This window comes from Bubalus bubalis, chromosome 8 (assembly GCF_019923935.1).
Source record: "Bubalus bubalis isolate 160015118507 breed Murrah chromosome 8, NDDB_SH_1, whole genome shotgun sequence".
Classification (NCBI taxonomy): Eukaryota; Metazoa; Chordata; class Mammalia; order Artiodactyla; family Bovidae; genus Bubalus; species Bubalus bubalis.
In genome coordinates, this window is record NC_059164.1 from 27,182,571 (window position 1) to 27,196,187 (window position 13,617).

A 13,617-nucleotide genomic window follows, 5' to 3' on the forward strand; every position below is an offset into this window, starting at 1 on the left:
AGAGAGCAGAGATTCTGTCTGCTCTTAACCCTGGCCTTCCAGCAGTGCATGCCCATCACAGGTGGTTGGGTCAGATGCCCTGAGTGAGGGAAGTGAATGGGTGACCTTTGAGATGCTTTTATACTGTGGTCTACTCCAGTTCTTGAGACACTTGACACCCTCAGCCCCTGGTTTCCTCAGCATCAAGGCTCTCTGGGTTCTGTTTCAGATGGGTAGGGCCTGGAATCTGCAGGCCTTCACAGACCCCCTCTGCTATGTACACCATATGCTCCAGTCATTCTGGACAATTTTCACAATGCTCCATGTCCTTTCAGATGTCCATGCCTTTGTACTTGCTAATCCATCTGCCTAAACTGACCTCCCTAATTTTACTTCCTAGCAATCTCTTACACTAATGTCCGAATTCCCTTTTCATGTCCATTCTTCAGGTGGACTTCCTTCATACCACCTTCCTCCCTGTTGTCTACCCATACACTTCTGCCTCTTGGTACATTATTTGTGCCTGAATTCCTACCATGCTGCTGCTGCTAAGTCACTTCAGTCGTGTCTGATTCTGTGCGACCCCATAGACGGCAGCCCACCAGGCTCCCCTGTCCCTGGGATTCTCCAGGCAAGAACACTGGAGTGGGTTGCCATTTCCTTCTCCAGTGCATGAAAGTGAAAAGTGAAAGTGAAGTCACTCAGTTGTGTCCGACTCTTTGCAACCCCATGGATTGCAGCCCACCAGGCTCCTCCGCCCATGGGATTTTCCAGGCAAGAGTACTGGAGTGGGGTGCCATTGCCTTCTCCAAATTCCTACCATACTGTACTACAAAGACACATTTCCTAGCTACTTCAGCTTATTCATATCTTTGAATCTGGGCACAATCCCAGTGCCTCTTATGTAATAAGGGCTCAATAAATGACTGCTAAATGAATATAGAAATATTGAGTAACTGAAGTTTTGAAATATTGATTTGGCTGGGCTGGGTCTTCACTGCTGCCTGCAGGATCATTGATCTTTGTGGTGGTGTGTGGAATCTTTAGTTGCAGCATGTGGGATCTAGTTCCTTGACCAGGGATTGAACCTGGCCCCCTGCACTGGCAGCATAGAATCTTTGCCACTGGACCACCAGGGAAATCCCTCTAGAATTTAAAATGCTCTGAAATGCTTTAAATTTTGAGTAGAAGGCTGAGGAAGCAAGCTTTGCTTTTCCATAAAGCCAGAGCAGAGCATGCTCCCCTGCACAGGGCTTGCCGAAGGAGTGACTAGCATAGCATGCTGTTGACTTGACAGAGGCTGAAGTGAGTCATGGGGAGTCACTAGTGGTGTTCAGCTTAGGCCCAGGGCATGACTCAACGTCAGTGCAGGCAGTTCTTTGGCTATTGACTAGAGCTGAAATAAAACCAGAAATCTGATTCTAGCTGCGAAGGTTTCACATTAGAATCACATTTTTATAGAAAGGGACTTCCCTGGTAACTCAGTAGGTAAAGAATCTGCCTGCAGTGCAGGAGACCCAGGTTTGATCCCTGGATCGGAAAGATCCCCTGGAGAAGGAAATGGCAAGCCATTCCAGTATCCTTGCCTGGAAAATCCCATGGACAGAGGATCCTGGTTGGAGAAGGCAATGGCACCCCACTCCAGTACTCTTGCCTGGAGAGTCCCATGGACAGAGGAGCCTGGTGGGCTGCAGTCCATGGGGTCACTAAGAGTCGGACACGACTAAGCGACTTCACTTTCACTTTTCACTTTCATGCATTGGAGAAGGAAATGGCACCCCACTCCAGTGTTCTTGCCTGGAGAATCCCAGGGACGGGGGAGCCTGGTGGACTGCCGTCTATGGGGCCGCACAGAGTCGGACACGACTGAAGCGACTTAGCAGCAGTAGCAGTAGCAGCAGCAACTAACAGTATTTCATAGAAAGAAATCCAGAATGGGATTCTTTTCTCCTTATTGTGTTTAGTGTCTAATCACCTGATCTATGTCTCCCTTTAGTATTAGTAGTAGAAGTAGTAGTAATACTAATTGTAGTATTTTTGTCTCCATTTATTTAATTTTTTAAATTTTTAATTGGAAGATGATTGCTTTACAACATTGTGTTGGTCTCTGCCATACATCAACATGAATCAGAAATGGGTATACATATGTCTCCTCCGTCTTGAATCTCTCTCCAACCTCCCACCCCACCCCATCCCTCTATGTTGCCCCAAAGCACCAGGTTTGAGCTCCCTCCCTGCATCATCACGACAAATTCCCACTGGCTACCTATTTCACATATGGTACTATATGTGTTTCCATGCTGCTGTCTCAATTTGTCCCCCGTCTCTTCCCCCACTGTGTCCACAAGTCTGTTCCCTGTTTATAAGCTTGATGTGCTCTTTCTAGCATGAGTCTTGCTTGGGGAGCGGGCATACAGGAATGGTGGAGGAGGACTGCTTCTTAAAGAGAGCACGACAGAGTCTCCAGTGGTCAGGAGAAGATGGAAAAGCATAGATACCATTATTATTGCTTCAGTCATTTTTTATCCAGCAAGAAATTTGTGTACAAATCATCAGCGGGCCCTCTTCATCATTCTCCTGTGTTACATACACTACTTTGGTCCTATGCCTGTGTTTCTTTGATTTACTTCCTTCCTTTGTAGAACTACATTCTACATTCTGAATAAGTACGTTTATTCAGAAAGAGGCTTTGGAATTATGCTTTTGAGACCTTGCATGTCTTAAAGTATTTTTAAGTATTAATAACATATTTGAGGGCTTGCTTGGTGGCTCAGTGGTAAAGAAGTTACCTACCAAGGCAGGAGACACAAGTTTGCTCCCTGGTGCAGGAAGATCCCACATACCATGGAGCAACTAAGGCCCATGCACTACAATTACTGAGCCCATGCTCTTGAGCCCAGGAGCTGGGAGCTGCAAGCACTGAGCCTACATGCCGGAATTACTGAAGCCTGCTCATTCTAGAGCCCATGCTCTGCAACAGGAAAAGCCACTGCACTGAGAAGCCTGCATACTGCTCCTAGAGAGTAGCCCCCACTTGCTGCAACTAGAGAAAAGACCATGTAGCAATGAAGAGCCAGCCTTGCCAAAAACAATTTTTTTTAAAGTATCATACTTGAATCCCAGTACATAATGGCTAGAAGTGAATTAAAGTTTAAAAATAATTTTCCCTCAGAATATTAGGGCAGCCAGTGTTGCCGATTAGGATTTTGATGTCAGTCTCATTCTTCATCTCTTTTGAGGGTGACTTTTTTTTTTAAGGAACTCTGGGGATTTGAAGTTTCCTGAGAATATGTATAAGTGTGTATTTGTTGTTATAGATAGAGCTTGGCACTGGTTGGACTTAAAAAATCTGTAGACTTTAGTCATTTTTCAGCTCCTAAAATTATCTTCTACTATTAGTTGAAAAATTCCTCCTCAGCATTCTCACGGATCCTGTTATTCAAATACAAGGCTTCTATATTGATCATTCATGTCTATTTTTGCACTTATTATTATATATTTTATCTATTTGCTTCCTTTTATAGGGGACTATTTCAATTTTACTTCTTCAGATCCCTTACTAATTTATATAACTGTAGTTTTTATCTTTAAGTTCTTTCCTTGTTCTTCAGTTATTCTTTTTCATAACAGCACATCTGTGTTTTAAAGATAAAATGCTTTCTTGAATCTCCTTGAGATTATTACTTCTGTTCCTGAACTATCTCTGTTTTGTCCAGAGTTGTTAGTATTTACATTTATTTTAAACTTTTCTTCTTCATACTGCTGAGTCTCCTTATGTTGGGAAATTCCTACTCTGCCGTTGACATTTATGAAAATAATAACTGCTGTCTGCTTTTCCTGTGGTTGTGTAAATGGGTCAGTTTGGTGTTCTGTGTCAGCCAGTCTGGATTAGAGTGCATAGATGGCCAAATCGCACTTAGGGGTATTGCATTCTAGAAGATGGCTTGTGGTCTATGTATCTGCCTGTGCTTGCTCAGTCAGCTGTGCCCGACACTTTGTGACCGCACAGACTGTAACCCGCCAGGCTCCTCTGTCCATGGGATTCTCCAGGCAAGAATACTGGAGTGGGTTGTCATTTCCTCTTCCAGGAGATCTTTCTGACCCAGGGATCAAATCTGTGTCTCCTGCACTGTAGGTGGATTCTTTACCTACTGAGTCCCATGTATCTTGCCAAATGACTGCATTTTGGGGGACAGTATCCACACAGAAAGATTTGGCTTTCTCTAGACATCCTTTTCTTAAAAAAGAATCATGTGAATGTTTTGCCTGGGGTTAAATACTGGTTGTTGGCATAGAGAAAAGGTAATTAAGGTGTTGAGCTTTAGTCCGGGTCCTCTTAACCAGCTAACATTTTAAAACTTCCTTATTTTCAGACCTGCCTCTTTTTCTTTCACCATCCCTGTTTCTTCAGTGGGGTTCCATTGAGTATCTCTCATCTCTTCTATGGTAACCTTCTTTTTGTTTCATTCTTTTCATATGCACTTGGTCAGTTCCCCTTTTCTGGAGATTTATTTAAAATATCTATTTGTTGCCAACTCTCCTATCTTCAGTTTTTGTTACACATATATTATTTGTTTTTTTGGGGGTAGTGATTCTGATACTTGGTAGCATTTTATTTTAAGGTGCTGTAGCACTTACGGAAAAGTTAAAAGAATAGTACAGAGCTCCTGTATGCCCTACACCCAGCTTTCCATAATCTTAGAAACTTATAAAACCACATTACAGTTTTCATAATTAAGAGATGAATATCTGTGTAATACTCTTAGCTAAGCTGCAGACTTTATATGGGACTGCACTTTCCCCAGCAGTGACTTTGCACTTTCCCCTTTTCTATTCAGGGTCCAGTCCAAAGACTCATGTTGCACTTAGCTGTCATGTCTCCTTCAGTTCAGTTCAGCTCAGTCGTGTCCGACTCTTTGCGACCCCATGAATTCCAGCAAGCCAGGCTTCCCTGTCCATCACCAACTCCCGGAGTTCACTCAAACTCACGTGCATCGAGTCAGTGATGCCATCCAGCCATCTCATCCTCTGTCATCCCCTTCTCCTCCTGCCGCCAACCCATCCCAGCATCAGGGTCTTTTCCAATGAGTCAACTCTTCGCATGAGGTGGCCAAAGTACTGGAGTTTCAGCTTTAGCGTCATTCCTTCCAAAGAACACCCAGGGCTGATCTCCTTTGGAGTGGACTGGTTGGATCTCCTTGCAGTCCAAGGGACTCTCAAGAGTCTTCTCCAACACCACAGTTCAAAAGCATCAATTCTTCGGCGCTCAGCTTTCTTCACAGTCCAACTCTCACATCCATAAAAGACCGCTAGAAAAACCATAGACTTGACTAGATGGACCTTTGTTGGCAAAGTAATGTTTCTGCTTTTTAATATGCTGTCTAGGTTGGTCATAACTTTTCTTCCAAGGAGCAAGCATCTTTTAATTTCATGACTACAAACACCATCTACAGTGATTTTGGAGCCAAAAAAAAAAAAAAAAAAAGTCTGACACTGTTTCCACTGTTTCCCCATCTATTTCCCATGAAGTGATGGGACCAGATGCCATGATCTTCATTTTCTGAATGTTGAGCTTTAAGCCAACTTTTTCAATCTCCTCTTTCACTTTCAGCAAGAGGCTTTTTAGTTCCTTTTCACTTTTTGCCATAAAGGTGGTGTCATCTGCCTATCTCAGGTTACTGATATTTCTCCCAGCAATCTTGATTCCGTGTCTCCTTCAGTTCAGTTCAGTTCAGTTGCTCAGTCATGTCCGACTCTTTGCGACCCCATGAATTGCAGCACGCCAGGCCTCCCTGTCCATTACCAACTCCCGGAGTTCACTCAAACTCACATCCATCGAGTCGGTGATGCCATCCAGCCATCCCATCCTCTGTTGTCCCCTTCTCCTCCTGCCTCCAATCCCTCCTTAGTCTCCTCCAATTTGTAGTGAGTTCTTAGTCTTTTCTGGCCATGACTTTTAAAGTGTACTGATCATTCTTATTTCTCAAGTGTCTCTCAATTTGGGTTTGTCTGATATTTTCTAATTATTAGATTTGAGGTTGTATATTTTTAGCAAGAATATTACAGAATTGATCCTCCTGTCTCAGAGAGTAGTGATGTTAATATGTCTTATTACTGGAGACTGGAGATACTAATCGTGATTACTTGATTGTAGTAATAGTTTATTCAAATAGTTATTTTCTATTTACCTCAATTCTTTTGTACTTATTAGTTGAAAGTTTTATGTATGCAGAGGTATTTTTTTCTTTTCTGTGTTTCTTCTCTTATTTTTTAATCTCTGTGAGAACTCTTGGATACTTACTTGACTCTATGGATTATAATCCAATAATGTCATTATTTGTTTTGTTCATCAGATTGTTTCACCTTTGGCCATTGGGAGCTCTGTTACATTGGCTTTTTTGCCCTACTAACATGCCCCTCTCTTTCTGGGCATTTTATTTATTTATTTTTTGTCACATGATGTTCCAGAAATATCTTGTATTTCCCTGCTATAGTCCTGGAATCAGCCACTTCTCCAAGGATCCCTGAACCTTTTTTTTGAAGCCTGATGCTAACTGTACTCTTGGCCACTGCACTGTCATTGCTTTTAGGAAATACATAATAACCCGTGTATACACACATATCTGAAGGTTTTTCTATATCTATCTACCTGATTTATATTTAAAACTATGAGTTCATTTGTATATTTTTATAATTTTCTTTCAGTGGGATATTGGGATAAGATGAGGGACTAACACATATGCATTGTTCCCTGTCTTTTACCAGAAAACCCAGTTATTCAGATAAAGTTTTAAATGAATGCTTTTGAATATTTAAGATTTGCTTAAGAAAAATCTGTTTAAAAGAGATCTGTGGTAGATATGCAGATGACACCACCCTTATGGCAGAAAGTGAAGAGGAACTCAAAAGCCTCTTGATGAAAGTGAAAGTGGAGAGTGAAAAAGTTGGCTTAAAGCTCAACATTCAGAAAATGAAGACTGGGCATCCAGTCCCATCACTTCATGGGAAATAGATGGGGAAACAGTAGAAATAGTGTCAGACTTTATTTCTGGGGGCTCCAAAATCACTGCAGATGGTGACTGCAGCCATGAAGTTAAGATGCTTACTCCTTGGAAGGAAAGTTATGACCAACCTAGATAGCATATTCAAAAGCAGAGACATTACTTTGCCAACAAAGGTTCATCTAGTCAAGGCTATGGTTTTTCCTGTGGTCATGTATGGATGTGAGAGTTGGACTGTGAAGAAGGCTGAGCACCGAAGAATTGATGCTTTTGAACTGTGGTGTTGGAGAAGACTCTTGAGAGTCCCTTGGATTGCAAGGAGATCCAACCAGTCCACTCCAAAGGAGATCAGCCCTGGGTGTTCTTTGGAAGGAATGATGCTAAAGCTGAAACTCCAGTCCTTTGGCCACCTCATGTGAAGAGTTGACTCATTGGAAAAGACTCTGATGCTGGGAGGGACTGGGGGCAGGAGGAGAAGGGGATGACAGAGGATGAGATGGCTGGATGGCATCACTGACTCTATGGACGTGAGTCTGAGTGAACTCCGGGAGTTGGTGATAAACAAGGAGGCCTGGCGTGCTGCAATTCATGGGGTCGCAAAGAGTAGGACAAGACTGAGCGACAACTGAACTGAACTGTGGTGCCTTAGTTTCATCAGTTTAAAAGATGACTGAACATGAAAGAGTTTAATACTAATAATAGGAAAATAAATAAGATTCAGTTCAAAATTTAGCACATCTTTAAGCCAAACATATTTACAACATAGTAGGCACTCATGCGAAGAGTTGACCCATTGGAAAAGACTTTGATGCTGGGAGGGATTGGGGGCAAGAGGAGAAGGGGATGACAGAAGATGAGATGGCTGGATGGCATCACTGATTCAATGGACATGAGTCTCAGTGAACTCTGGGAGTTGGTGATGGACAGGGAGGCCTGGCGTGCTGCGATTCATGGGGTCACAAAGAGTCGGACACGACTGAGCGACTGATCTGATCTGAGGCACTCAGTAAGCATGGTGTCATACAACTCTTATACTCATGCATCACTAACTTATTCAACAAACAATTACCATTCGAACACAACTCTAAACATATACATTTTAAAATGGAAGGCATTTAAAGTGATGTTGTTGTTCAGTCGCTCAGTTGGGTCTGGCTCTTTGCAACCCCATGGACTGTAGCATTCCAGGCTTCCCTGTCCTTCACTGTCTCCCAGAGTTTGCACAAACTCATGTCCATTAAGTTAGTGAGGCCATCCAGCCATCTCATCCTCTGTTCTCCTCTTCTCCTCCTACCTTCAATCTTTCCCAGCATCAGGGTCTTTTCAAATGAGTCAGCTGTTTGCATCAGATGGTCAAAAGTATTGAAGCTTCAGTTTCAGCATCAGTCCTTCCAATGAATATTCAGGGTTGATTTCCTTTAAGATGGACTGGCTTGATCTTCTTGCTCTCCAAGGGACTCTCAAGAGTCTTCTCCAGCACCACAGTTTGAAGGCATCAATTTTTTCGGCACTCAGCCTTTTTTATTGTCCAGCTCTCACATCCATACATGACTACTGGAAAAACCATAGCTTTGAGTATATGAACCTTTGTAGGCAAAGTATTGTCTCTACTTTTTAATATGCTGTCTAGGCTTGTCCTTGCTTCTCTTCCAAGGAGCAAGTGTCTTTTGATTTCATGGTTGCAGTTATAGTCTACAGTGATTTTGGAGCCCAAGAAAATAAAGTCTCTCACTGTTTCCATTGTTTCCCTATTTGCCATGAAGTGATGGAACTGGATGCCATGATCTTCGTGTTTTGAATGTTGAGTTTTAAGCCAGCTTTTTCACTCTCCTCTTTGACCTTTATCAAGAGGCTCTTTAATTCTTCTTCTCTTTCTGCCATAAGGGTGGTGTCATCTGCATATCTGAATTTATTGATATTTTCCCAGCAATCTTAATTCCAGCTTGTGATTCATCCAGCTCAGCATTTCACATGATGTACTCTGCATGTAAGTTAAATAAGCAGGGTAACAATATACAGCCTTGATGATCTACTCCTTTCCCCATTTTGAACCTCTTTTTTCCAAATTTTCTGTTTTTTCATACTTTTGGAGTGATTTCAAATATACAGGATTAGTCCTGTGAAATAGAACATTTTGAAAGCCTGTGTGAATTTGCAGGCCAAATTTTTACTCTTTTCTTCTGTTATAATAATTTTTTTGAGACAAAATTGAACATTTATAAAAATGTTTTGTTGGATGGAACAGTTTGTATCTCATTCTCTTTTTCAGTTTATACCTTCATTTTGATGGGGGCATTCACTAACTTCTTTTGATAGTATTTGTGGGAGATATTTTCTTTTTGTTTTGATATTTTGAATGTCTGAAATTATTATGTGCTGTCAGTTTTGCATCTTGGATGTATACGAGGTTATAAGTTTTTAAATTTTTTCTGTAGATTTTTTCCTTCATATGTTGATTTCCTAAATGGGTCCTTCAAGTTTCTTGCCATTTTTTCACATCTCTGTTTTGTGCTGTACTGAGAGAATTTGTCAAATTTATCTTCTAAACAGTCTATTACACATTTTGTTTGCTATTTCTTTTTTTTTAATAGCACCTTCTTTTCATTGTGTACCATCTTATGTCTTTGAGAGTAATCCAAATTTCTGTAATTATACTCTCTTCCCTGCATTGGCTCTCATTTTCTGAGTTCCTTTTCTTTTATTCATTTGTTGGCATGTTACTTTTGTTGTCTTTCATGCTAGAGACTTTCTTCACACAGTCCATCATATCTGAGAAAGGGGCACCAAAAAGATAGTTGAGAACTCTGTGTGACTGACAGGGGCTTTTGACTGGTGAGTTTACTGAGGAAAGATAGGGGGAAAAATCTGACTGTTGGTCTGAGTGACTCACAGATGTCAGGCTCTCTGGGTATTTCCTCTTTGGCCAGTTTGTTTCTCAGGGAAGACAGAGAAAAGTCATCTTGCTTTTTATGGCTCCCTCTTTATAGATTTGCACTTATCTTCAAGTTTTCCCCTCCATTGATCAACTCTAAGTTTCCCATATTATGTTGGTAGCCCTTGTCTCCTATCTTATCTTTTTCTTTCAAAAATATGTACATATATATTTTATATCCAGATATTGAGAGAAGCCTTTATGAAGAAGGTAGTATGTGAGCTGTGCCTTGAAGGGTGTTTATCCTCCAGTCAATCTTACAAGTATAGATTGACTGGGGAGAAAGAAGAGAAGTGGAAGCGAGAAGGAAAGGAGGTGGAAAAATTTAATGCATGGTTATTGTAAGGCATATGGTTAAATGGACAACATTGCTTAAACATCTACCTCCATATTTTCCTAAGAGTAGTGTTTGTTAATTCTTCAAGAGATGGGAATACCAAACCACCTGACCTGCCTCTTGAGAAATCTGTATGCAGGTCAGGAAGCAACAGTTAGAGCTGGACCTGGAACAACAGACTGGTTTCAAATAGGGAAAGGAGTATGTCAAGGCTGTATATTGTTACCCTGCTTATTTAACTTATATGCAGAGTACATCATGAGAAATTCTGTGCTGGATGAAGCAAAGGCTGAAATCTGTATTGCCAGGAGAAACGTCAATAAATAACCTCAGATATACAAATGACACCACCCTTATAGCAGAAAGTGAAGGAGAACTAAAAAGCTTCTTGCTGAAAGTGAAAGAGGAGAGTGAAAAATTTGGCTTAAAACTCAACATTCAGGAAACTAAGATCATGGCATCTGGTCCCATCACTTCATGGCAAATAAAGGGGGAAACAGTAGAAACAGTGAAAGACTTTATTTTGGGGGGCTCCAAAATCCCTGCAAATGGTGACTGCAGCCATGAAATTGAAAGATGCTTGCTCCTTGGAAGAAAAGTTATGACCAACCTAGACAGCATATTAAAAAGCAGAGATATTACTTTGCCAACAAAGGTCCGTCTAGTCAAACTATGGTTTTCCCAGTAGTTGTGTATGGATGTGAGAGTTGGATGATAAAGAAAGCTGAATGCCGAAGAACTGATGCTTTTGAACTGTGGTGTTGGAGAAGACTCTTGAGAGTCCCTTGGACAGCAAGGAGATCCGCCCAGTCCATCCTAAAGGAGATCAGTCCTGGGTGTTCATTGGAAGGACTGATGTTGAACCTGAAACTCCAATACTTTGGCCACCTCATGCAAAGAACTCACTCATTGGAAAAGATCCTGAGGCTGGGAAAGATTGAAGATGGGAGGAGAAGGGGACAACAGAGGAAGAGATGGTTGGATGGCATCAGCAGTGCGATGGACATGTGTTACAGTAGGCTCCAGGAGTTGGTGATGGACAGGGAGGCCTGGCATGCTGCAGTCCATGGGTAGGTCACAACTGAGCAACTGAACTGGACTGCGTGTTTGTAATCTAATGTAGTACATAGGATTAATCAAACTAATTAGATGGAGTACCTTGAGAAAACACTCTTGATTCTTTGAGATAGTTTATTGCAACATCTAATATTCCAACATCATATATCACATTGTTATTTCATGCATATGAAAAGTAGTTAATTCCTAACATGTGATACTTTTATGAAGATTATTGGTATTATTAGGAAGGAAAAGAACTGAATATCTCTCCTAATAATGTAGCTATATTAGAGATTCTTAATTTTATTGAAGAATAAAATAATAAACTTGTACATGATAAACAAAGTTAGATATTCACTTAGTTCCACTGATTGGCAGTTCAGATATGAGGCTTTCCAAATGTCAGCAAGACTACTGTGGAAGTCACTTGTACATTTATGGTATTGAAGACTTGGAACTTTTATATTTTATGAAAATTGTGGAGTTATGAAAGACATTTAATTCCTTTTTATCTCTATGTAGGTATGTTTCAAATAAGTATTTTTTTAATTTTATAACTTGAATAACTTCTTGTCTACATGCAAAAAGATTTAAGTATAAAACTAATATGTAGTTATTGTAAAAAAAAAAGATCTGGGAATTTGCACATTTAAAAAAGATGAACATAATTGTGTCACTATTCAAGGATAGCTATTTTAATATTTTGTTTAGTTATTTCTCCCAAACATATAAAAGAGAACTTACTGCTTTTTAAATTCAGTGTAGGGTGAACTAGTCCCATTTCATTTCATTAAATAGGCTTTGAAAGTTTGGATTTAAATGATGGCACACTCTTTGTGAAGGCTGCATTAAAGAACTATTGGGTTTTATAAAAGCCCAGTAGCATCCACTAGTCACTGGCTCTCAAGTCCAGCTCTGAGGAGGAAGGGGTGAGTGAGGCTGCGAAGGTGAGGAGGTGAGTGCTCAAGTGTCCAAGTGAGGCCAGCAGGGGTGGCAGTCAGGGATAAGGCAGCCGCATTCCTTGTGTCTCTGACCTTAGACTGGCTTAACATTATAATCTGGATCTTATTAAAGGAATTTTGTGTTTTTCCTTTGCAAGAGTCACCCCCTACCATGACAAATATTTAAAAATGTTTCTTAAAAAAAGTTGGAAAAGCAACTTTTTCCCCAAAGAAATTTATAGTTCAAATTTACACCAAGTTCTTACTAACTGGAGCAAGCCAGGTTTTCACTAAAGCTTTGCCTTTCCTCTGTAAAACATTAGTCACTCCCTTGGAAGAAGCAGTTTTTTTTTATAGGCAGTGGGATAAAACAGCCACAGATGTTCATGTAACATGACGGGCTTTAGAATGTACCTGCAAGCATTTTTTTTTTTTTTTAATTCGGAGAAAAAGATAAAAGAAAAAAGACTGAATTGGGATGCAAAAATAACAGTGATTGATTCAGTATTAAGGAAATGATAAGTTTTTGATCCACTCAAATAGTGTTTTCTTTCCCCCTTTTCTTTATTCTTGGGAAGTTCTTGAGATTGTGCCAAATCATTTTCACTGCACAATTTTTGAAGGTATTTGCCATTCCCATGTGTAACCGGTTGCCTTTTTACTGTGCAGAACTGTAGTGAAGCCTGTGGCCACAGAGTTTGATCCAGACATGGTCCTGGTTTCTGCTGGATTTGATGCATTAGAAGGCCACGCCCCTCCTCTGGGGGGGTACAAAGTGACTGCAAAATGTAAGTAATATGCAGGATTTTTTTTTTTTTAACATGTGAAGAGTAAACTTAGGTGAGAGATTCAAATGATTTTAAATGATGTTTACGGCTCTGTCAGATTCATCCCTCTGTAGAAATTGGCCTTTAAGAAAACAGTTAAATCATTCCCTTTGGTGGACTTGAAGGGACATTTCAGAACCTTTAGTTTTTCAGGAATCGTGTTTTGCTATTTAAAGGCAGAAGTGATAGGGTTTCTTTTTTTTTTTTTTTTTGGTTTTAAAATATCTATTTTATTTTATTTTATTTTTAAAATATGTTAAATGACTTGAGAGGTCTAGAAAAGATACTGGGCTTTTTCAAGTAGATTGGAAATCACTGTGTTTATTTCATTGCCCTTTGGGTAGAAATAGCTATTTCCCAGTGTTTCCTCTTCTAGGTTTGAATACAAACGTGAGGCTCTGTACTAGCCTATGGGTAGCACTCAGGGTCTCTACTGGTCTTCTCTTGTATTGCAAAGATTAACTTTTTGGATGTGTCCCCTAGCAACTAGACACCACATGAACAAATGAATTTTGTGTCATGTTGCATTTGAGTAACATGA

At 40.4% G+C, this 13,617-nt stretch overlaps 1 protein-coding gene across 3 annotated transcripts in view; it reads left to right on the plus strand.

Annotated features, from left to right (window-relative positions):
- The window catches only part of HDAC9 (histone deacetylase 9), a 1,051,976-nt gene that overhangs the window by 903,833 nt on the left and 134,526 nt on the right, over positions 1 to 13,617 (plus strand). For all 3 annotated transcript variants that reach the window (XM_044946509.2, XM_044946510.2, XM_044946511.2), the window contains exon 22: positions 12,919 to 13,037. In XM_044946509.2, the coding sequence (XP_044802444.2) occupies positions 12,919 to 13,037 (119 nt within the window). The remainder of the gene's footprint in view (positions 1 to 12,918; positions 13,038 to 13,617) is intronic.